The sequence below is a fragment of the Anolis carolinensis genome, chromosome 1 (assembly GCF_035594765.1).
Source record: "Anolis carolinensis isolate JA03-04 chromosome 1, rAnoCar3.1.pri, whole genome shotgun sequence".
Taxonomy (NCBI): Eukaryota; Metazoa; Chordata; class Lepidosauria; order Squamata; family Dactyloidae; genus Anolis; species Anolis carolinensis.
This window is the reverse complement of record NC_085841.1, coordinates 136,790,497-136,816,154: the sequence shown is the minus strand read 5'-3', so window position 1 is coordinate 136,816,154 and position 25,658 is coordinate 136,790,497. Positions and strand designations below refer to the sequence as shown.

Here is a 25,658-nt window from a genome sequence, read left to right as displayed (position 1 = left end):
GCAAGCCAAGGAATATGGAATAGGTGTATAGTTTTCCATATTCTTTCCTCCTGTGTTCTATATTCAGAGATTGACTCAGTCAAATGATTGGAGTAGGGAGGGGAGGCAGGAGGAGGAGGCTCTTGAAGGTGGCTCAGAATTGTTCCATTCTGGTTGGCATGTTGTGGTGTCAGAGTGATTGTATGTGTCTACAATGTAACGGGGATTAGGATGGAGATAGATATATATGAATGAATGTAAAGGTGGGAAAGGGTTTGCGTCACTTTCATATTTTCAATGGCTATGCTTATGCCTTCTTAATACTAGACAGAGTGAAGCCCAATATATCTGGAGATCCTATGGAATCCAGGCCTGGGATAAAACTTAGAGAGTAATATATTGAGGAATGTATTGTTTAGTTCACTATGTTGGCACAAGGGAAAGGAGGATAATTTGGCAGAAAAGAAAGCTCACATTAGGTACCAGCATCGACAAAACTCAACTTACAAGATCATTTTACATGGTGAAACCATCAGAATGTATTGGTGTACTACCTTAAAATCAGACCGATGTCTTAAGACTTTATCTGTGATGTACTGTAGAGCCCTTTGTAGACTTGTGCATTTCTTTGAAGTGTTATTTTTACAGAAAATCTTCTCTTATCTTAGTCTAAAACAAGTTCTGCAAAACTTACCTATTGACACGATCATGTTGACAGTGATGGAGAGCATTGTTGTCATGGGAGAAAATGGGTCAGAAGGTAGGGCATCAGTTAAGGAACTCTTTTTGTCGTTTCCTATTACAGAAGCAGAGGTTATGTTTACACAACATATATGGGAAAAGAAGTGTTTCTAAATTGGAGCGCAGAGAAATTTCTGTTTCACTCCTATTAGGAAATGTTCTAAAACTAATGGTCAGTGATCTCAAGGAGAGAAGTATATAGTAAACTAAAGAGGTTAGCTCATGGCAGTGATGGATTGCTCTTGCAGGTTTAATCTCTAAATGATCCATACTTCCATCCACTTTCAATAATCTTTTTTCCACAATCAGAACCAAACCAGACTAGTCCAGTTAAATTTGTTACAGCCATTTTGTTGTTAGTGTTTTAGCAGCAGCACTAAAGGCTGCACAGACCAAAGTTATCAGTAGTGTTCATCTAGTCCAACCCTAAGAACCAACAGCCAATGCTCTCTCAGTCCACTTGCCAAATCAGAAAATAAAATTTAAGAAAACATTTGTTGGGCTTAAGAAAATGCAGTTTCCTGTTGTGTTTTGATCTGGTGAGCAATCTCTCACTCAATAACATCCCCAAGAAATGTCAGTAGCAGGCCAATACAAAAGGTTAGGAAGCTTATACTCAAAATAGATTTTCGTCTAGGCAGACATCAAAAAACTAAAGTTGTTGCTATCCTGCCCTTAGGCTGATTAATGTTTATTTATTAAGCATGATGTTGAACTACTAACAGATCTGCTATTTGTATTTGGTTTTTAATCTGTGATAGCAGCACTGTTTTACATTCCAGGGTTTGTAGACTAGTTTGTTGCAGCTTTAGCCATATTCTCATAATGCAATAATTGGGGGTGAGGGTGGGATAAAACACACCTTCCAGCATTTGTGCAGATTCTGAGAGCGTATATAAAAAGTATTTTCAGTCCTATTCAACTCAAAAGAAATTCTCAGTTTTATAAAGCTATAAAATCACGGTTCCCCAGCACCACCAAAGAAGTGTATAGACGTTAATATATGTATGACTTCTATTTACATATATGTCATAATTAAATATCTTAGGGATGGGACTCAGGTTAAGTATGACATTCATGTATGTTCCATATACACCTTATGCACATAGTCTGAAGGTAGTTTTCACTATTTTGATAATTTTGTGCATAAAACAAAGTTTGGGTACATTGAACTGTCAGAAAGCAAAGATATCACTATCTTAGCTATTCATGTTGACAATTTTGGATTTGGGAATATTTTGGATATTAGAATTCTGGATGGGGGGTGCTGAACCTGTATTAGAATATTGTCTTTTGTTTTGAAATCTATTCTCCAAGTTCCACTTTTGATTAAATGTTCACCTTTCTGTATCTTAATGGAGACAGATTTGAGTTCAGCTAGCCACTCACCACTTGAAAAATACCTCTGCTGCACGACACTGTGGCTATTTCTTTAAAAACCACATAATTGAGATCAGAATGTGGAGTAAAGAAATCCAATAACCACAGGCACCCCAGGAACTGCAAAAAAGCTCCCATGGCACCCACAACGTTCCCCTGATGCTGAATCAATCCAACAGAACAACAGAAATGTGCTAAAATGCAGCAGCAAATCAGATGAGAATCAGCAATGGAACATCTTCCAACTCAAAAAGATGGGAGGGGGATTTCCCCTCAGGGAGGGGGGCAGAGGTGTTTGTTTACTTCCCTGAAAGCACCATATTTGATTTCTTTATCTGAATTTTCCAACAGTGACGCTGTTAACGTGAGTGCTGTGCATGTTCCTCCTGAAGTTCTGCTCTGCAGCATCCATACAGTGATAAGCTGCAGTGCATTTTATCGCCAATTTTGAACTTTCTCATGACCTTTTAAAATATGTTTTTCCATGTGGATGCACAGTACAGCACGGATTAGGAGTGTGCGTTTTCTAGCCAGCCTCTCATTATAATCCACATCATTCTGGTTTTTACAGCAAGTATAAATGGGGCCTGTGCTAGATAACAAACATACAATCAGATTGTATCTCATTGTTGAAACTGTTAATATTGTTGTTCTGAGTACATATCTAGTTGATGTCCTCTGTATAAGATAGATGCTGTTTTTACTTTGAATATTGCTATGAAGTGAAGACACTTTTTTAAAAAAGGGAAAATGAATGAAAACATTTCCTTCCTCATATCAAGATGCTAACAGTATTACAGTAGAGCAGTACCTTCATGCCATATGACATATCTGAACAGTTCTCTGAAGAGGAATTCTACACCTGTTCACATTCTATAATGGCCCAATTGTCTTCTTATATTGGTAAAAATACAATCAAAGACTATAATGCTAAAAAAAAATTGCACAATGATATAGCCCATGAGAAGGGAGTTGCCTGAAAGTGTTTTTATTAGCCACCCAGCATAATACTCTTAATGAAAGACATTCATTAAAGGATGTGAGATTTGAACAGAAGGAGAAAACAAAGCAAATTAACCAATTCATTTGATTGGAATAGCAACTTGGGAGTTTTATCCACTACTGTTACAGATTATGCTTCTGCCTCTTGTTCCTCAAGGATGGTCTTAAGCATCACTGGCTGCACATTGAGCACATTTGTCAGCTGAAAGAGCCATAGGACAGAATCCGGCAAAAGCACTGTTTTAGCTGTAGCTTCTGTCTGGTATGCACTGTTGGATTCCTGCTGACTTTCTGTCAGGATACAGGAATGTAGATCAAGACTATGGCAGGCTGTGCTATGTGCTGTTGCCAGGCTATTGTGAAATGTTTTTAAAATTATTTCTTTGTATGCTTGGGATGTACAGTAGAGTCTCGCTTATCCAACGTAAACGGGCCGGCAGAACGTTGGATAAGCGAATATGTTGGATAATAAGGAGAGATTAAGGAAAAGCCTATTAAACATCAAATTAGGTTATGATTTTACAAATTAAGCAACAAAACATCATGTTATACAACAAATTTGACAGAAAAAGTAGTTCAATACACAGTAATGCTCTGTAGTAATTACTGTATTTACGAATTTAGCACCAAACTATCACGATGTATTGAAAACATTGACTACAAAAATGCATTGGATAATCCAGAATGTTGGATAAGCAAGTGTTGGATAAGTGAGACTCTACTGTATTTGAATGAAAACATCAAATATCAATATTTCCCTTTTTGTAATCTCTGCTGTGTTGGTGTTTCCACTGTGGCACTTGAGAATAAAAAGCTTTCCTTTAAATAGGCCTCTGTAACCAATGTATACCATATATACTCATATATGTCAACCTCACGTGTAAGTCATTTAAAAAACTCAAAATATTATTGAAAAATATGTTAAAAGTTTTGTAATACTGTAAATTGTCAACAGGGATGCTCCTAGAGCATAAGCATGCAGTCATATATGTTCTGAGCATATAAGCCAGTAAGGAATCTTCAGATTTTGGCCGTAGAGCATATTGGGCAAATTGGAGCCAATGACCATACAGAAGTATTTTGTTTGGTGAACTGTCAACAATATGTAAGCTAATTAACATTGTATAAAACCAGATCATGACTTCTAGAAAAAGAATACACAAATTATCTTTTCTAATCAAAATCCCAGTTGTCCTGAGAGGAGAAGTCTTGAAGTGTGATTTTAGCTGGAAAAGAGCATGACCTAGGTGCAGAGGTGATTTCAGTAAGAGGCTTTCAAATGCAACCTTTCATAGCCTGGCAAAGCCCACCCAAAAATTAAGTACCTGTTGAATTTTGAACTCTTTTTAAAAGGATTTCAGTTAGGAAAATAAGGTCAAGAAGTACAACTAAAAGAAAAGAAACTTTTAATGCTAAGGATGAAAAAAGGGAAAGTGATAGGAATCGAAGTAATAAATTACCTGTCCCAAGGATCAGTTAGTCTCTGCTGCCCAGACATGCCCTTGGGGTGCTTTTTGGCAGCGGAGCTCTTTACATTTGCCACTCGCTGATGCAGATTAAGGGACTTAACATGGACTTACACCCAACTTTACTTAATGCACTTTCCTGGCCTTGATTCACCCTGCAGCATGCTTAAGCGGTATCGCCACTACATTTTAAACTCAGCTTGATACTGCATTAAAACTGGGGGAGAAGATATAGGAATAAAGCCCACCTTGCAAGTTTTATTGATGTTTGTTCAAAAGTTTGAATGCAAATGCATTTATTTAAAAATCTTTCATTTCACACATTTAGAGATAAAACTATTCAAAAGTTGCACTCCTATAGGAAACAATTGGGGAGGACAACCCACTAAACTCAATGGGTTAAATCAAATGTTATTTCTACATAGAACACAATAGTGGAATAGAAAAATATCCATATTTACTGGTATCTGATGCACCATCAAATCTAATGCACACTCCCATTTTCAAAACCCTGAAACCAAAAAGTATTTGCTATTGAATGTAACACACAGTGGCAAAAATGCACTCTTTGAAATTTGGCCAAAAAAGGTGCGTACAGTGTTCTCTCACTACTTCGCGGTTCACCTTTTGTGGATTCGCTGTTTCGCAGTTTTTCAATAAACTCTAAAAGACTATTATAAATCACAAAAAAATTACAATTTACAGCTTAAGGAAGGGAGGAAGGAGAAGCCAAAGGGAGAGAAAAGGAGCCCAAGTGGCAACAGGAGAAGAAGAAGGTGATTTATCAACACACGATTGGTTGATAAAGACTTAAAATACTGTATAACTACTAAAATAATGTATAAATATTAAAATAAATATAGTGTCTCTACTTCGCGGATTTTCACTTATTGCGGGTGGTCCTGGAACCTAACCCCCGTGATAAGTGAGGGAACACTGTATTACTGTTGCTGTCTGCTTAGGATTCCTTCTTTAGAAACATCAAGGTTAGAAGCCCAAAGTTTCCAGTAATGGAAAATAAAACCTTGGTTGCATCTCTGCTGTAGAATGAATCCACTTTAATTGCCTTCATTCAATGCTATGGAATTCTGGGGGCTGTAGTTTGACAAGGCCTTGAGCCTTCTCTGCTTAAAAATGCGGATGCCTCGCCAAACTACAGATCCCAAGATCGCATAGCATTGAGCCATGGCCATTAAATTAGAGATGGCATCCCTCAAGGAAAAGCTCCAGGTGCAGCTCCTGAAGCACCTTCCCCTTTTGCTTTAGTTAAGTTCTGAGATTACTGTATTACACAAATCTAATGTGTACCCCAGTTTTGGCCAGGCCATTTAGCCAAAAAGTTGAGTATTAGATTCAAGTTAATACATTTGTAGATACTGTAAATACATTTATAGATAGTAAAATAAAATTAAATCTACAAAATAACTTATTCTTTTCCCTTCTTCCAGTGTCTACGTACAAAACTATTTTATATGTCTGCTTATTGAAAAATTATTTATTATTTATTGCGTACATTTGTATCCTGTCCTTCTCACCCCAAAGGGGGACTCAGGGCGACCTCACATCTGACAGTTATTAGACGCCAAAAACAATTACAATTAAAACAATTACAATTAAAATAGATTATTAAAACATCCATTATAAAAACATCCATTTAAAATTACACAAGTTCAAGTCAAACCCATGTAGGTATGTTTTGATATTTGGATTGCATTTTTTGCTACTGAAGTAAAATTTGAGTAGAGGTGTTTGTTTTTTAGCCTTAGAAATGAGCCTTCCTTGGGAGAAGGGGAATCCATGCAACACAATAATGGAAGTCTGACCATCTAGCATTTGAGAGCCTTGAACGTTACTTCTGAGTCAACATCCATAGGGTTACTTCTTTTTTAAAAAAAAGCTAGAACCACACTAGTTTTGAGGCAAACATAGGCTTCTAATTTGCACCTCATTAATATGCATCTGTCAAGTTTTAATTTATTAAAATCAAACATATAAGGCAGACAGACATAAGCTCTGATATTGCACACAAGCTATATTAATTGTTTAACTTTTTAAATTGAAGCCTAGAAATATAATGTATATTTTCACTAGTCATATTTGTATTCCACAGAAGTTAAACATTTTCTGTGAAATCAACCTTTTTCAGATGGTTGATGTTGAGTAACATTTGAAAGTAAACCACTGGTCCATACACTCAGCTGCAAATACATGGTTTAGTTTGAAACCAGTTTAGCTATACAGACAAGTCTCAATCTTTATCCCAGCAGATATACAAAGATTGCTATATTTCATTTAAAACAAGTCTCCACTGCTGTTTCTCCTACATGTATGTACATATATGTATATGTGTATGTAACACACATATCTAAACTGTAATTATGTAATCACTACTGTTTATTTAAATTCCATTTCTTGAAAAGACTGTGACATTTTATAGGGATTTTTCTGTTAGATTGCTTTCACACACATTGTGTGTGCGTATACCTTCATGTTGCCTGTCAACTTATGACAGCACCATGAATTTCATAGCATTTCATTAGGCACTAAATACACATCATCATTTCCTTCTTCTGAAATATAGCTATGGCAACGGGTTTTTGCTGACAGAAAATCTCAATTCTTGATTTTATTGAGATTCTTCTAATCTGTAGTGGATGAAGTCTCTCCCTTTCCCATATTCAGTTTCTGTTTCTATGGCTCTCAACCACTCCAGACTCTTTGGATTCCCCCTACTACACCCACCCAATTTTTCTGGTAAAAAGAAAAGGTGAATTGTCTTTACTCCATGGGTTATATTTTACTTTTATATAGGCTGCAGAGAACTGCACTGTTTAACATAAAAATATTTCAAACCCATTAATAGACTTCCAGCTATTTGGTTTGGTTTGGTTTGATTTTGTCACTGCTGAACAGAATGCCAGACCTTCGTGTTTCAGCTGAGTTCATTTCAGGCATTCATGATTTGAAATACGGGTGCTGCTTTTGGTGTACTTTATTTCTCATTAACTGTGCTTAGAAACGCACATGCATATGCACAAATCCGTATGATTTAACAGGAATTTTATCCCAGACGATCTGACAGTGCAGACTCATATAATCTAGTATTGTCACACTCCAAGGCAGGAAATCCCTTTGACTGTAAACAGCACACTCAGTTGGTAAAATCAGCAAGCAGTTTATTGTAGAATATATAAATGCAAAGCAATAAAAACAGTAAAATGTGGAATCCAGAATTAGCCAGTAGTTAAGAATGTCTTTAGTGTTTCAGCGTGAATCCAAAGCATGAAACTGTTGGACTTCCATGGAGCAAAGCATGAAAAAATTAGGAAACATAGCAATACAAAACTATAGGTAAAACTTGGACGAAGTAATTCAAATAGCAAACAGTAAAATCCCAAAGGCGAGCTTGAACTAGAAAATTCCCTGGATACACAGAGCACTTGGAAACAGGACCCAGAAGGTAAAGCAAAGTTGCCTCAACTGAAAACCGAAAGCTGCATTAATCAATAAAAGCCTTCTCCAAAATCCCAGACGGTGAGAAACACATTCTTTTTGCCTTTCCCAGCAGTTGATTGCTATCTCTCTTCTGCTGTAAATGAGCAAAATGCTTGACTTTCTGAGAGTCTTCCCTATATTTATTATAAAACTGCCTACAGTTCAAGGTTGTTCTGTCACTGCCAGTTGGCAAAACAACCTCTGAATCACTTCCAGATTGTTGCTCTGCAGAACTCAGTGAAAGGTCTTCCCTCAACACCTCCCCTGGCTCAAGCCTGTCATCTGAACCTTGCTCATCAGCACTTAACTCCAGCCCAAGCCCATCATTCCCTTCATGAACATCAGACTCACTCAAGATATATATTTTTTCAACTATTTAAAAACAATTTATGAATACTTTTTACATGCATACTGAAAGTTCTAACATTCATCCTTCAACCCCTTTTCACTCAAAGCCAGGTGTTCTAAGGGCCCTTCCACACTTCCCCTTTATCCCAGGATAAGTAGACCTCCAGTATGAGTCAAGGACAGGTTTTAAGGCCAAAATTATGCATTTTGAATTGATCCTTGGATAAGACAAGGATAATCCAATGGAGAGAAAAAAGCCCCAATGCCACCTCAGGGGTCAAGCTGCTCCTGGCCACTGCCTCCATCATTTTCCAACCCAGGCCTTCAAAAATGCCAGAACGGGAACCACAATACAGAGAATAGAGGGGCTTCTTTTAAGATCTCCTAGGACAGACTAAGCTCTTGTCATTTGCCACTCTACACTGAGAAGGGGATACTTTTTTTACCCTTTTTTATCAAAGGGGTAATATAGAGTACTCACATTTACCTGTAGATCAATCCCAATTTTTAGGTTGATCTTTTGACTAAAATTTCCAGACTTATACATGAGTATGTAGAGTACTTTCATACCAATGCACAATAATATACCAAATAAAATGCTTATTTTACAAATTGTGTAAAGTGCTACATTCAGAACACTCACATCTAACTTTTTTGCACCCATTAATTATTTTCAGCATCTGTTGCATCAACTTGCAATGACCCTGGAACACCACAGAACGGCAGCCGATATGGAGACAGCAGAGAGCCTGGAGACACCATCACCTTCCAGTGCGACCCAGGGTATCAGCTCCAAGGGCAGGATAAAATTACTTGCGTTCAGCTGAATAATCGATTCTTTTGGCAGCCTGATGCACCCACATGTATAGGTATTGAGATGGAAAATTGGGCACACTGCTGGTTTTAAGTTAAAGATATACTGGATTGTCAGATTAATATTAATCATGGAGAATGATAGCCTTCACATGACAAACACTGGCCTTCCTAAAATAGTGTGGATTTCTTGTTTGAGTCCCTAAACACAAATCTGCTTGGAAACCCTGAATGGTCCATACAGCAACGGTTCACAGCCTGTGGCCCTCCAGGTATTTGGGAGTCAGCTTGTCCAATGACCAGGAATTACTGGAATGTAAAGACCAAACATCAGGAAGACATAAGCCATGTACTACTGCCCTAGAGTTTTTCATAACATGGGAGCATAAAATTGAGGCTACATTAAAGGGTTAGCCCCAGATAGAAACGACTACCACTGATAAGTCAAAATGCAGTCTCACTGATTTCAATGGGACTTCTCTTGGTGGGACTAGTCCTATCCTATTACATTAATAAAATGTCAAGGCCACGGGTGGCATATGCACTTGGTTAACAATATTCATGTCTAATCAGCCCCAAATTAGAGTATTTATAGTTTTGTGGACTGATAAGTGCTCCAAGTGTGCAGAAATTTATTTGGAATCTTATATGTTGGGATGCATAAATACCATCAGCAAAATGAAATGGGAAAACTCACATTAAACATTATCGTCAATGGGGAAAATTGAGGGGCCTCTCTCTCCCTCATTTTTGAGCTATGCTAAAGAAATTTGCTACAGTGGTAGAACACATTTACCACTGTTAGCTCACCAAATTTCTGACCATTTTCCTTATCCTCTGATTTTTGGTGAGTTTTCATAGCTTTTATTATAAACCATTTTTTAATAATTGCAGAAATCTGTTTCTGGTTTGAAAGTCTTATTTCCTGTTTCATTAGTTTGTCCTTACTTTGAAAGTCATTGTTCTACTTGAGAAACTTTGTTTTTTTGGCTGAAACTTTGTTAAATTGGTGGAGAGAGACTCAACAAACCATAATGTTCTATTTTTTATAGGACGATGTCCCTTGCTGTTTTTATGACAGAACCAATTAGGAAATGACATTTATCAACCAGGAACAGAAATCATAGCATACCATCAAATCACTTCTGACAGATGGCCATCAGCCTCTGAATAAGGAAATCTGTTCCTGGTTTGAAAGTGTTTGGGTTTTCTGGGGCTGAGAGTGTGTGACTTGCCCAAGATCACCCAGTGGGTTTCCATGGCTGAGTGGGGAATGAAGCCACAATCATAGGACAACTCTCAAACCACTACACCAGGAGTCCCGAAACTAAGGCCCGTTGGCCAGATGCGGCCCTCCAATGCCATTTACCTAGCCCCTGTCCTAAACCTTAGACCAGGAGTCCCCAAACTAAGGCGTGTGGGCCCGATGTGGCCCTCCAATGCCATTTACCTGGCCCCTGTCCTAAACTTTAGACCAGGAGTCCCCAAATGACGGCCCGGCCTGTGGGCCCGATGCGGCCCTCCAATGCCATTTACCTGGCCCCTGTCCTAAACTTTAGACCAGGAGTCCCCAAACTACGGCCCGGCCTGTGGGCCCGATGCGGCCCTCTAATGCCATTTACCTGGCCCCTGTCCTAAACTTTAGTCCAGGAGTCCCCAAACTATGGCCCGGCCCATGGGCCAGATGCAGCCTTCCAATGCCATTTACCTGGCCCCTGTCCTAAACCTTAGACCAGGAGTCCCCAAACTACTGCCCGGCCTGTGGGCCAGATGTGGCCATCCAATGCTATTTACCTGGCCCCTGTCCTAAAGTTTAGACCAGAAGTCCCCAAACTACGGCTCAGCCCATGGGCCATTTTGAATCCTGGTCCTATCTCCTGAAGTATTAGGCTATCCCTACTAATTTGGTTGAGCCCCAGTGGCAAAGTGTGTTAAAGCACTGAGCTGCTGAACTTGCAGACCGAAAGGTCCCAGGTTCAAATCCTGGGAGCGGATTGGGCGCCCGCAGTTAGCTCCAGCTTATGCCAACCTAGCAGTTTGAAAACATGCCAATGTGAGTAGATCAATAGGTACCGCTCCGGCGGGAAGGTAACGGCACTCCATGCAGTCATGCTGGCCACATGACCTTGGAGGTGTCTATGGACAACGCCGGCTCTTCGGCTTAGAAATGGAGATGAGCACCAACCCCCAGAGTCAGACATGACTGGACTTAACATCAGGGGTAACCTTTACCTTTTTCTTTCTTTTTTTTTTTTTTTTACTAATTTGGTGTCATCTTCAAACTTGATATGAATGCCCTTTAATCCTTTACCTGAGTCATTAATAAAAATGTTGAACAGCACCGGGCCCAGGACAGAACCCTGTGTCACCATTAGTGAGCACCCTTTGGGTTCAGTTGCTTAACCAATTATAAATCCATCGAAAAGTAGTACTGTCTAGCTCACATTTTACTAGTTTGTTTACAAGAAGATCATGGAGATCCTTGTCAAAGGTCTTACTGAAATCAAGATATGCTACATCCATAGCATTCCCTCCATCTACCAAGCTTGTAACCCTATCAAAAAAGGAAATAAGATTACTTTGACATGACTTGTTTTTGAGAAATCCATGTTGACTTTGAGTAATCACGACATTCTTTTCTAAGTAATTACATGCTACCTCCTTAATGATTTGCTCCAGAATCTTTCCTGGTATTTCTGGAATCTTTTCTGGTATCAGGCTAACTTGACAAAATGTTTGGGTCCTCCTTTTTTCCCTCCTTGAAGATAGAGATAACATTTGCCTTCCTCCAGTCTGCTGTGACTTCTCCTGTTCTCCAAGAATTTTCAAAGATTATAGCCAGTGGTTCTGAAATGTCTTCTGCTTGTTTATTTAATATTCTTGGCTGTAGTTCATCTGGCCCTGGAGACTTGAATTCATTTAGAGTAGCTAGGTATTCCTAGGCCAGTTCTTTATTTATTTTGTATTGCATTTCCCTGTTACTTCATCCACTCCATATTACTCAGGTTGAAAACTGATTTCCTTTTGTAAGAAGACTGAGCCTTTTTCTACTGACATAACTAAAGTACCCCTTTTTATTGATTTTAATTGCTCTGGTAAGTTTAAGCTCATTTGTGCTTTAGTATTTTGGACCTTTTTGCTACATGAATTGGTTATTTGTTTGAATTCCTCTTTGGTGATATACCCCCTTTTCCATTTCTTGTATATGTCTCTTTTAAACCTTAGTTCAGTTGAAAGTTCTTTGGACATCCATTCTGGTTTCTTTAGAACAGATCCAAAATAGCTGATCCCTTTGTTCTTCTTCTGCATTCTGAATAATAAAATCATCTGCAAAGCAGGTGAGGAATTTTTTGAACTTTGTAATCTTGGCAGAGCTTGTTTTCCAACCAATATCAGAATAGTTGAAATATCCTATTACTATATCTCTTCTTTCTGCATGTTTGCTCATTTGTTCAGGGAAGGCTTCATCTAGTTCTTCAGTCTGGCTTGGAGGTCTGTGGTAGACTCCCACAACTACATCTTTTTCAGTTCTCGCTTCCTTAATTCTTATTTAGATGCTCGCAAGCTAATTGTCAGGATTGAAGTCCTGCATCTCTTCACAGGTCTAAACATCCTTAACATATAATGCTAACCCACCCTCTCTCCTAGGTGATCTATTTCTCTGAAATAAATTATACCCCTCCATTACTTCAATCCAATTATAGAACTCATCCCACCAGGTTTCAATGATGCTACTGTTGTTTCAATGAGAATTATAGGCATTCAGTATCAGTGTTAAGAAAACCCTTAATTTTAGTGCATAATTTCGGGGAAACAATTGTACTATTCCTGTTGTGTAATTGTGTCTGTTAGTGCCAGAATGCTTAGGTTAGATAATACTAGGATTTCACAATCCAATGGCAGGTGGAAGAAGATGGGAAAGAATTCTTCATTTTGACTGCTTTGTTATGCGTTTTGCTAGGAAATATACACATTATTATGGTATATTCACTAGCCCTATATATAATACAACAGTGTGAATTTTTTACTTTTTGGTGTCACTGTCTCCATTGACACCTGCAGCTTGAAAGACTATATCCACAAGCAGTTTTAAACAATTAGGCCCCATCTACACTGCCATATAATGCAGTTTGAATTGCATAATGTCAGAGTGGACTCGTATAATACAAATTGAACTGGATTGTTTGAGTATACACTGCTATACAATCCAATCCAATCTGCAGTATAGATGGGGACTTGGTGGGAGTGTTTGGGATGACCTACACTTACTACACTTCTGCACAGCTTTTGAAATCTGTTTTTCACACTCTGCCTGAAATGAGCCCCACCAGCCATTTTCCTTTTGTATTCCTGGGGATGATACTCTTTATGGATGGTTCTTTCTCTTTATTAGACATTTAGAGAATTGGAGGTGTCAGGCAGGATTAAAGACTGTTTAGTTTGTGTCCAAAAGTCCAGTGATGAAAAATAATATACACATAGATAAAATGTCTAATTTTAAACAGAGGCTGGATCATCATGCTTTTTCTATATCACAGAGGGTTGGACTGGATAATCCATGTGGTCTCTTCTAACTCTATAATTCTATTATTCTATTATTCCAGAAGAAACACATTGTAGTAGTAGAATTTATTTTGAAGATTTAGATGTCAGATGTACACATTTAAGGAGGGAAAATATTTGTGTTAGAAAATGGGTATTCATATCTAAGGACCTCATCAAACTAGAGCTTGGATCCACTTTAAATCTACTTTAGAAAGGGGCCTTTAAACAGCTCAGCCAGACAGGTTCTGTGCCTCACCAAACTACAAACCCCAAAATTCTGCAGGAGGCAGAAACTGGATTTAAAGTGGATCCATGCTCTGGTGTATTGAGGCAGTAAAATGCCTTTATATGTCTGCCTTTCATTCTTCTTGGAATTCACTGAGAATTAGATGAAAATAAGAATGCCAGAAAGGAATAAGTAGACTAATTGGAATTAATTTGGTGATTGTCAAGCTCATTGTGATCATTTTTCTCTTCCCTCCTTTGCATTTTGTGACAGCTGCATGTGGTGGAAATCTTACAGGCCCAGCAGGTGTCATTTTGTCACCAAACTACCCACAGCCGTATCCTCCTGGGAAAGAATGTGATTGGAGAATTAAAGTTAGCCCTGATTTTGTCATTGCCTTGATATTCAAAAGGTACTGTTTCTACAATCAAGCCTTTCTTCAACAACACGTGTGCTTTTTTCTTTGTTTTAAGTCATGTTCAAAGTTCATATCATTTATCACTTCATAGCATTTCTATTTTTTTTTCTGGTTGCTGCCTAAACTCTGATTTAACACATTGTCTATTAGTGCTCCATGATCACATTCGCGCAAGTGAGAACTTTTTAAAGGATCTATTGATTCTTGATTCCAAGATATCTGAACCTTTTAAAAGCTTTACAGAAAACTGTGTTGTATATTTCACAGCTACATTGTACCTTGCAGACTGTTATATTAAAGATGTGCACTAACTTTTTAATATTTAGTATCAGAGCATAAGGATTATTAGAAGAACATAAAAGGGAGCGAGGTAAGATGCACTATCCTGTCCACTGACCCCATTTACACTGTCATATAATGCAGTTTGAACTGCATTATATTGACAGTATAGAATCATATAATGCAGATTTGAATGGCATTGAACTGGATTATATGACTCTGCACTGCCATATAATTTAGTTCAATGCAGTTAATCTGCATTCTGCATTTGCATTATATGGCAGTGTAGATGGGGCCTCTGCCATTACCCCTCTCTTAACCCCTGAACTCATCCACTATTGAGATGTAACATCTTTCTGCAAACCAAAATAGCTTGTCTCTGTTTGATTCAAGTGATAGATACTAATAAATGAGTCCTCCATTATATTGTCTCACTTTTCGAAAGACACCTGAGTTTTTCATAGTCACATATTGAAGAAGATAATTATATATTTTCCTCAAATAGTACTTTATTTTGTATTTCCTAAAATGAGTAACAGTCAATTTTACTAGATCATCCCATTTTCTACTGTTGGCAAAGAAGGAGAAAAAAATTCTGCCTGCTGTAAAGATGACCTTCCTAGTTTTGTAAATCCTTACTGTGTCCTTTTACTGATACATTTTTTAAACATTGAAACAGCATGCATCTTTCCTGGTGGAGTAAGTATTACAGTCCGTTGACTGTTTTGGTGCACTAATGAAGCTTTTTTTCCTAACCCTTTTTTCCTAACCCTTCATCCATTTACAGCAAAGAAATATCTTGTTCTCCATGGTTTTAATTCTCCTTTAGAGAAAGTACACTAAAAGGACATGATAAAAGGGAAGAAAACAAATCAATGTACATTCAAGATGTGGTAATGTGATTTTGTACATGACTTCGCAAAGAAGGTCATTGGGCTATATTCACAGATAGATGAACCCTGCAAATTAAGTCAAGAGACCATGCCAGGGGATATAAACCAAGAAAAGCAGATGACTATTCAAAAGATATTTATTCAATAAATACTAAAAATACACATATACATACAAACATTCTGATGTGATTAAAGTACAAGAAATGTTCTTCACTTGCTTTACAAATCCCTGTAATTTTTTTATAGACATAAAATCTGGATGTTTACTCCCTACTTCTCTAAATACTGTTATATTTGTTTCACAAATAAGGACCAGTTATCATAAGTATTAGTTTTGAGGCTTTCCTCTTTTATTGTGCAACTTCTGATCAACAAATTGGTTCGGAGCCAGATAGTCTCCTACACTTAGAAAAAGTACTTTGTCTTATGATTTCTATTGATTCTATTTTGCAATATATTCCTGTGCTGTTTTCTTCCTTGTATTCTGATAAACAGTGGTGTTGGATCTATATATTTTTTAAAAAAATAAAATAAAATAAAAATAAAATAATGTATGTCCCTTATCTAAAAACATATTAGAATAAGAGTAGCCCTTCCGGATCAGAGATAGAATATATCTAGTTCAATATGCTGTTCATATAGTGATCAACCAGTTGCATTGAGGACAGTTGGACATGAATGCTAGTTTCTTTTTATTATAATATACAATGCATCTGCTATATACTTGTAACCAATTTAATATCACTTTAAACATTATGGCCAGAATTTGATTAGAGAGACATCTGCATGTATAAGTCACACTATGCATGCAGGACCCACAAGTCATCACTGCAACACTGCATCACCATATTCTGCTGATAACAATAGAAACTGAGTTGCATGAACAATGTACATCTGTGTCTTTGCATTTTGTATTATGTTTCCTCATCTTATACTTTGCATTATATTTACATGTTGTGATTTGCATCCTATAGTTTTCCATTGTGGTTACACATTTATGGTTTCTATTGTGGTTGTACAATATGTATCGGGCATTGTGCAATGGTTCCTAGTCATTGACGTGTGTTGCATAATGTTGCTGTTTGGCATGGGGATTGTGTAGAGGTGCTGTGGCATATATCCGCATGTAGGTATTTACACTGCAATAAGGAGATGTTGAATTGAGGCCTCCTTCTCTTTCCTATGTAACCGTGGAATTTGTAATTTGATGCAGTACATACAATTATCTTCCTAAAACTTGAGGGCATGCACTCAGACACTCTGGCTGGATATACACTGCCAAATAATACTTAACTGCATTTATATGGTCAGTATAGACCCATATAATCCAGTTTGAATTCCATTGAACTGAAATATATAGATCAACACTGACCATATAATGCAGTTCAAACTTCATTATTTGGCAGTGTAGATCCAGCCCCAAACAGATAATCTTACCAAAACGAAATCTCAGATTCTGAAGGATGAAGCTATGACAAAGTGGTAGTAAAATAATACAACTGTGTGTTGTAGAAGGCTTTCATGGCCGGGATCACAGGGTTGTTGTATGTTTTCTGGGCTATATGGCCATGTTCTAGAAGTATTCTCTTCTGACGTTTCACCCACATCTATGGCAGGCATCCTCAGAGGTTGCCTGCCATAGATGTGGGCGAAACGTCAGGAGAGAATACTTCTAGAACATGGTTATACAGCCCGGAAAACATACAACAACCCTACCACAACTGTGTAGCAAAAACACAACCACTGTTAAAAATGCTTATCCAAAGTAATATATAGTAGCTATAGTTAAACCTTTAAAGGATTCTATATAGATCAAGTAAACATGAAATTCACTATGAGATTTCCTTTGGATGCCCCAGATCTTTTGCTTGACGGATGTAATCTCCTTCCTGACTTGGGAACACATCCATTACCTCTTTACAGAAAATATATGGCAGAAACAACCTTTCTGTAGTCATTCTGAAATAAATGCAATTTTATTTAGCACATGCACTAATGTATTAGGATACCTGGAATTGATTTGCTCTTCTTTACTTGCATATCCAAAAATAACTAAGGACATTGGAAGTTTGACTGTTTTTCAAATCATTACCTAATACATATAACGAAAATGGTAGGAAAGCAGAAAACAAACAAACAAAATATATCACAGTATGGCATTTGGAAATAAACTCCAGAATAATAAGCTAAATTGTACAATATGTCAGTGTTTCAGGTTGTAGGATAAAAGAATCCTTTAGAACAATTCATAAATATTAGAAAGAGAAATAGTGATAGAACACTGATGTTATAAACTTTTTCCACCCAAACAGAGACATTTTATTTTCTTGGTCTTCTTTTTCAGTTTCAACATGGAACCCAGTTATGATTTTTTGCATATTTATGAAGGAGAAGATTCCAACAGTCCTCTAATTGGCAGTTTTCAAGGCTCCCAGGCACCTGAAAGAATAGAGAGTAGTGGCAATAGCCTGTTTCTGGCATTTCGTAGTGATGCTTCCGTTGGCATGTCAGGATTTGCCATTGAATATAAAGGTAAATTTAATACAATATGTATTATCACATAAAGTGTAAACATAGCCATCTTTTCTTGTTTGCTTCTAGTTGACATATAATCACAGAGTACTTTTGGTAACAAAGTTAGAGGGAAATATATACAGATAGTTTCCTTTGTGTCAGAAACCTCTCTGGTTTTGGAGCATATTTGGTGCCACTTCCTTACACATGCCACCTCCCTGTCACAAGATCTCCAGGATCGCCACCACAAGAAGAACAAACGTCATTATATCCAAATATTATCTTTTTTTCTTCATCAGCATCTTCTTCATCATCTGTAGTTAAATCTCTTGGTACAATTTGACCATCCTTATCCAGAATTTCGAAATACTCCAAAATCCAATATTGTCCACATGGATAACTGAGGTAGTGACTCCTTTGCTTTCTGATATGTCAATGTACAAATTCTCTTTCATGCACAAAACTATTTGAACTATTGTAAAAAAAAATACCTCCATGCTATGTATATAAGTTGTATATGAATAATGTGAATTCATATACAACCCCAAAACCTCCATAGGGGTGGCGGACCAATTAAGATGGTCAGCCCCAGGAGACTTATGGATCCAGATGGATTCCTGATGTCTCTTGGTGAACTTCCTGTCATGTTGGCTGACGATCCTGTCGAGACCCTGGTCGATCTCTATAACACCGAGATGGCAAGGGCTCTTGACTTGATCACCCCTGAACGCCCCCTCCCGTTCCGCAGAACCAAGTCGGCTCCTTAGTTCACTGAGGAGCTGGCTTTGATGAAGTGGGCGAGGTGGGGACTAGAGTGCAAGTGGCGGAAGACTCAGAGCGTCACCGACTGAACACGGGATAGAGCCTCCATTAAGGCCTACTCCGTGGTGTTGCAGGCAGCCAGAAAAACTTTCTCAACTGCCTGCATCACATCTGCAACAAATAGACCAGCAGAGTTGTTCCGGGTTGTCCGGGAGCTCCTTCATCCTCATGAGGGGGAGGAGCCCCTTGACAACTCGGTCGCTCGATGCAGCGAGTTCGCGCATCATTTTGCAGATAAAGTCACTCGATTGCGCTTCGACTTGGACACCAATTTTGTTACAGCTCCAATTGAGGTGCCTAGTGCATCTGTTGAGTCAACTTTGATGGATTCATTTCAGCTTGTTTGGCCTGATGACGTGGACAAGATCCTTGGAGCGATGAGACCAACCACGTGCGCTCTAGACCCTTGTCCTACTTGACTTATAAAGCTTGTCAGGGGGGGGGGGGGTTGGTCGATTGGTTTTTGAGGATTATAAATGCCTCATTGGAACAAGGGCAATTTCCATCTAGCCTGAAACAGGCATCTATTAGACCGATTCTAAAAAAGGCATCCCTTGATTCCTCGATTTTATCTAACTACCGACCATTTTTAGGCAAGGTTCTGGAGCGAGTGGTGGCCTCTCAACTCCAGGGATTCTTGGATGACACCGATTATCTTGACCCATTCCAGTCTGGCTTCAGGCCTGGTCATGGTGCCGAGACGGCTTTGGTCGCCTTGGTGGATGACCTCCGCAGAGAGCTCGACAGGGGGAGTGAGTCCCTGTTGGTTCTTCTGGACATCTCAGCGGCTTTTGATACCATCGATCATGGTATCCTTCTGGGACGGCTTTCAGGAATGGGCCTTGGGGGCACTGTACTACAGTGGCTGCACTCCTTCCTGGAGGGCCGATCCCAGATGGTGAAGCTGGGGGACCCTGGCCTTTGACCTGTGGGGTCCCGCAAGGTTCTATTCTTTCCCCATGCTTTTTAACATCTACATGAAACCGCTGGGTGAGGTCATCCGGGGTTTTGGAGTTCGGTGGCATCTCTACGCAGATGACACTCAACTCCACTACTCCATTTCACTTACTTCCAAGGAAGCCCCTCGGATCCTAGACTAGTGCCTGGCCACTGTAATGGGTTGGATGAGGGCCAACAAGCTGAAGCTCAATCCTGACAAGACAGAGGTCCTCCAGGTCAGTCGTAAGGCCGATCGGGGCATAGGGTGGCTACCTGTGCTTGACGGGGTCGCACTCCCCCTGAAGGCACAGGCCCGCAGCTTGGGGGTCCTCCTGGACTCATCACTGTCACTTGATGCTCAGGTGTCGGTGGTGGCCAGGAGGGCCTTTGCACAGCTAAAGCTAGTACACCAACTGTGACCATACCTCGAGAAGTCTGACTTGGCCATGGTGGTCCACGCTCTGGTTACCTCAAGGATGGATTACTGTAACACACTCTACGTGGGGCTGCCCTTGAAGATGGTCTGGGAATTGCAGTTGGTACAACGGTTGGCAGCCAGGTTACTAACTGGAGCTGCTTATAGGGAGCGCTCAACCCCTCTGTTCAAGCAGCTCCACTGGCTGCCGATTATTTTCCGGGCCCAATTTAAGGTGCAGGTTATTACCTATAAAGCTCTAAACGGTTTGGGACCTGCCTAACTTCGTGACCGCGTCGTCCCCTATGAACCCACCCGATTGCGGAGATCTTCCAGGGAGGCCCTTCTCTCACTTCCACCCTCCTCACAACTGCGTTTGGTGGGGACGAGAGAGAGGGCCTTCTCGGCCATGGCCCCCCAACTCTGGAACTCCCTCCCCAGGGAGATTAGGTTGGCTCCCTCTCTACCTTTCTTCAGGAAACAACTGAAGACTTGGATGTTTCGGCAGGCCTTTGGAGATACAGTCATTAATTAATCAGCCCCAGAGGGTTTTTAATAATCTATCCCGTATTTATTACGATTTTACCATTTATGTGTTTTAAATGCAATTTTTATCCTGTATTTTTGTTTTAATTGATATATTGTATTACTGTTTTATCTTTTTATAGTGTGATTTGTATTATGTTGCCTATGTTGTTTGTCCTCTGTTGTTTGGGCCTCTGCCCCATGTAAACCGCCCCGAGTCCCCACAGGGAGATGGTGGCGGGGTATAAATAAAGTATCATTATTATTATTATTATTATTATTCTGTGTTTGCATTTGGATCCCCTCTCTAAGATATCTCATTATGCACCTATATGTAAACATAAGAATTCTATAATTTGAAAGAATCTGAAATTCAATACACTTCTGGTCCCAAGCATCCTAGATAAGGGATGCTCAATCTGCATATCCAAATATCATTGTTCTCATCATCATCATCATCATCATCATCATCATCATTTGTAGCCAAATATCCTTGAACAATTGCATTGTGCAATTCTGATGAAATATCACAGACCTGCACAAATATGTTCATAAAACTTCTGTCAGAATCCTTTATTTAAAACAACTTTTTGGTGGAGAGTCTTAATGACTTGAAGGTCAGGGAATATTTTTACTGGTTTTAATGGTATAATGGTATAATGTTTTTAATTTATTAATTTATCAAACTTGATTTATGTAGTGTGTATTTTCTGTTTAACTTTGGTTATATGATTTTTGTTGCATTTTTATGTTATGTAGTTTTGTTGTTCAACAATTGTATGCTGCTTTGAATCCCACCCATGGGAGAAAAGTGAATAATAATAATAATAATAATAATAATAATAATAATATCATGAGAGACACCTGGCGCCTCTCATGAAAGATGTGAATATAGTACTCTCCACTGTCCAAATAACATCAATTGAACAAACAAACCAATTTTCCTACAGTGCAGCAGTGATAGTAACAGAAGAGCTTGGGCTCCTATAATGAAGGCAACCCCAAAGAAAATCGACTGGAAAACCAAAGTGGAAGGTCAGGCTAGAGTTGAAAATCAAGCAACTTAGATCAGATGCAAGTAACCTGAAAAATATGAAAGAGAAGAAACTGAAGAATGGCAAAATCAAGCAATAACTGATCCAAAAGTACTGGCTGAACACCAAAAAAATTGAAGAAGCTTTGGAAATTGTGAAAGAACAAATTACAGCAACAGCCAGAAAAATTGAAAGATATGAAGCCAGAATCATCCAGTACAGACAAAATCAACTGTTTCAATCAGACCAAAGACGGTTCTACCAGAGTCTGAACCAAACAACAGACATAGTAACCATAAAGCCAGAGAAAACTGCAACAACGAAGTTCTGGAAAGAGCTTTGGGAAAATAATAAGAACTACAACAAAAACGATGGGTGGATAAAGTAGTTTGAAGGAAAATTCTCACAGAACAAAATGGAACACATGGAAATAACAACTGAAATGATCAGCAAACGAGTGCAAAAAGTCAAGAACTGGACATCACTTTGTAGTGATCAACTTCATGGATTTTGGCTCAAACATCTGATTAGTTTACATGAAAAAATGGCCCAACAATTCAATGAGATGCTGCAGAAAGGAAGTATCAGTGAATGGCTAACAACTGGAAGCACTTACCTGATACAAAAGGATCCAGCAAAAGGAGCAGCACCAGGAAACTACAGGCCAATAACATGTCTGCCCACTATCTTTAAACTACTGACTGGCATCATAGCTGACAGAATTCAAGACTATCTTGAAGAAAAAAACATATTGCCAGATGAACAGAAAGGCAACAAACGGAAAAGCAGGGGCACAAAAGACCAGTTATTAATTGACTAAATGATTCTGGAGAACTGTAAAAGCCGAAAAGCTAATCTTCACATGACGTGGATTGACTACAAAAAGGCCTTTGACTCACTTCCACACAGCTGGATCATCAAGTGCCTGGACACCATCGGGATTAGTAAAAATGTTGGCACCTTTATTGAAAACATGATGGAGCACCGGAAAACTGAACTGTTTGTTGGAAATGAAAGCTATGGACTTGTCAAAATCAGGAGAGGAATTTTCCAGGAAGACTCATTGTCCCCTCTGCTTTTCATTATTGCCACTATCCCTCTGTCAACAATCTTACTAAAAACAAATCTCGGCTATCAAACATCTAAGAAATCTCACAAAATTTTGCATCTGATGTACATGGATGACCTGAAGCTGTATGGGAAAACCGAAACTGAAATCCAGTCTCTGACTAACACTGTCCGAATTTTTAGCACTGATATCAGCATGGAGTTTGGCTTGCACAAATGTTTGACAGTGGCATTGAAGAAAGGAAAAATCATTGAAAGTGAGGGCATAAATATGCCTAATGGCCAAACAATAAAGTGTCACCAGCCAGAGGCCTATAAATATCTGGGCATATTACAGCTGGACAACATCAAGCATGAAGATGTGAAAACTGTGGTCAGTAAAAAATACACACAAAGGGTCAGAAAAATTCTCAAAAGCAAGCTCAATGGAGGCAACACCATCAAGGCCATAAACACCTGGGCCATACCTGTCATAAGATATACTGCTGGCATCATAAGCTGGACACAGATGGAACTGGACAATTTGGACAGAAAAACAAGAAAACTCATGACCATTCATCATTCACTGCATCCCCACAGTGATGTTGACTGGCTATATCTGCCTAGAAGATCGGGGGCAGAGGACTCTTACAAATAAAACAAGCAGTCAAAGAAGAAGAACATGCCCTGGCAGAATATGTAAAGCAAAGTGAAGAACCTGCTTTGATTGAAGTCAAAAATCAAAAACTCCTCAAAGCACAGCAGACAAAAAACCAGTACAATTAAACCAAACTACAAACTAGAGCTGACAGCTGGCACAACAAAACATTGCATGAAAAGTTCCTTGACAAAATTGAAGGAAAAGCTGATAAGGAGAAGACCTGGATATGGCTCACAAATGGGACCCTGAAGAAGGAGACAGAAGGCCTGATCCTTGCAGCCCAGGAGCAAGCCATCAGAACAAATGCAATTAAGGCCAAGATCGAAAAATCAACTGATGACCCAAAATGCAGACTCTGCAAGGAAACCGACGAAACCATTGATCATCTCTTCAGCTGCTGTAAGAAAATTGTACAGACAGACTACAAACAGAAGCACAGCTATGTGGCCCAAATGATTCATTGGAACTTATGCCTCAAGTACCACCTTCCAGCAGCAAAGAACTGGTGGGATCACAAACCTGCCAAAGTATTGGAAAATGAACATGCAAAGATACTGTGGGACTTCCGAATCCAGACTGACAAAGTTCTGGAACACAACACACCAGACATCACAGTTGTGGAAAAGAAAATGGTTTGGATCATTGATGTTGCCATCCCAGGTGACAGTCGCATTGACAAAAAACAATAGGAAAAACTCAGCCGCTATCAGGACCTCAAGATTGAACTTCAAAGACTCTGGCAGAAACCAGTGCAGGTGGTCCCGGTGGTGATGGGCACACTGGGTGCCATGCCAAAAGATCTCAGCTGGCATTTGGAAACAATAGACATTGACAAAATTGCGATCTGCCAACTGCAAAAGGCCACCCTGCTGTGATCTGACGCATCATCTGAAAATACATCACACAGTCCTAGACACTTGGGAAATGTTTGACTTGTGATTTTGTGATATGAAATCCAGCATATCTATCTTGTTTGCTGTGTCATAATAAAATAACAACAACAACGATCTGGGAGTGGGGGGAGGGGGCAGGATATAAACAGTCCAGGTATTGTTGGTAGGAATGTGCATTTTAAAAAAAAACTTCATTCAGTTCACTTATTCTCATTATTAGATAGTTCTCCCTCCAAGATTGAGGGTTATGACTGCAGTTCCTTCATGAAAGTGGAATAACCATGATCACAGGAGGGGGGATGGAGCGCTGCTGCTTCAGTCCTCCCAAGGAGGGGCTGTCTGCCATGATTTTAGGGGTAAGAGGAGAAGGAGCCAAAAGAGAACACCATCTTCTCTTGAGACCCTGTCTCGTTTTCCTCTTCTTGAGGTCAGTTTCACCCAGATAAGGAAGATACTGAGGGAAACAGGAAAACATGATTAACAGGATGAAAAGAAACCAACCCTATGTTCATTTGCAGCATCCTCCAGTGGATCCAGTTTCCCCTCCCCTTCCTGTATCCCATGTGTTTCTGTTTCCACAGTCACTCCCTTTTTTTACCCAGATGAAAGAGACATTCACAAAAGACAAGAAGAGGAAGTTGTCCAAGGGGTTTGCTCCTTCTCTTCCATTGCCTGGCAAAGACAGGCATTGGACAAAGCAGAAATACATGGTACACCTGACTTCTGAACACCTCTTGAGGGCAGAACTGCTGTATGAATGTACACAGCTGCCCCAACTTCAGTGGTGCAAATGCATGAATAATCAAAACTATGAATGTGAAAACCACAAAAGTGGAGGGACATTTGTAGTTCCATTTGTCCAAGTGACCAGTAGAAATGGAAGAAGTCTTGTGGATTTCCCCCAGGATTTGTACAACTGTCCATGCTATTTTTCAAATGTTGTAATACTTACTCTCTGTTTATGCTTCAATAAAGGGAGTAGTTGTTGAAGGAATTTCTGAAATAAAAAAGTCAAATAGAAAGAAATGATGTATATCTGTCTACTGCATACCAACAGCACACAGTTTGGGTATAGGTTATTTCAAGACTGATTTGCATGCGTGTTGTTTATTTCTCAAACCAATATAAAATGTGAATCTTTCTATTTTATCAGAAAGTCAGCCCTAGCCAGTGAGAAAATATGCATTTGCATAATACCTTTTGGGTTATTTCTATTTAGGTTT

General features: G+C 39.1%; 1 protein-coding gene across 4 annotated transcripts in view; it reads left to right on the top strand.

Annotated features, from left to right (window-relative positions):
* The window catches only part of csmd1 (CUB and Sushi multiple domains 1), a 1,478,446-nt gene that overhangs the window by 1,234,451 nt on the left and 218,337 nt on the right, over positions 1-25,658 (top strand). For all 4 annotated transcript variants that reach the window (XM_062969106.1, XM_062969107.1, XM_062969108.1 and 1 more), the window contains 3 exons: positions 9,089-9,280; positions 14,269-14,407; positions 17,930-18,117. In XM_062969106.1, the coding sequence (XP_062825176.1) occupies positions 9,089-9,280; positions 14,269-14,407; positions 17,930-18,117 (519 nt within the window). The remainder of the gene's footprint in view (positions 1-9,088; positions 9,281-14,268; positions 14,408-17,929; positions 18,118-25,658) is intronic.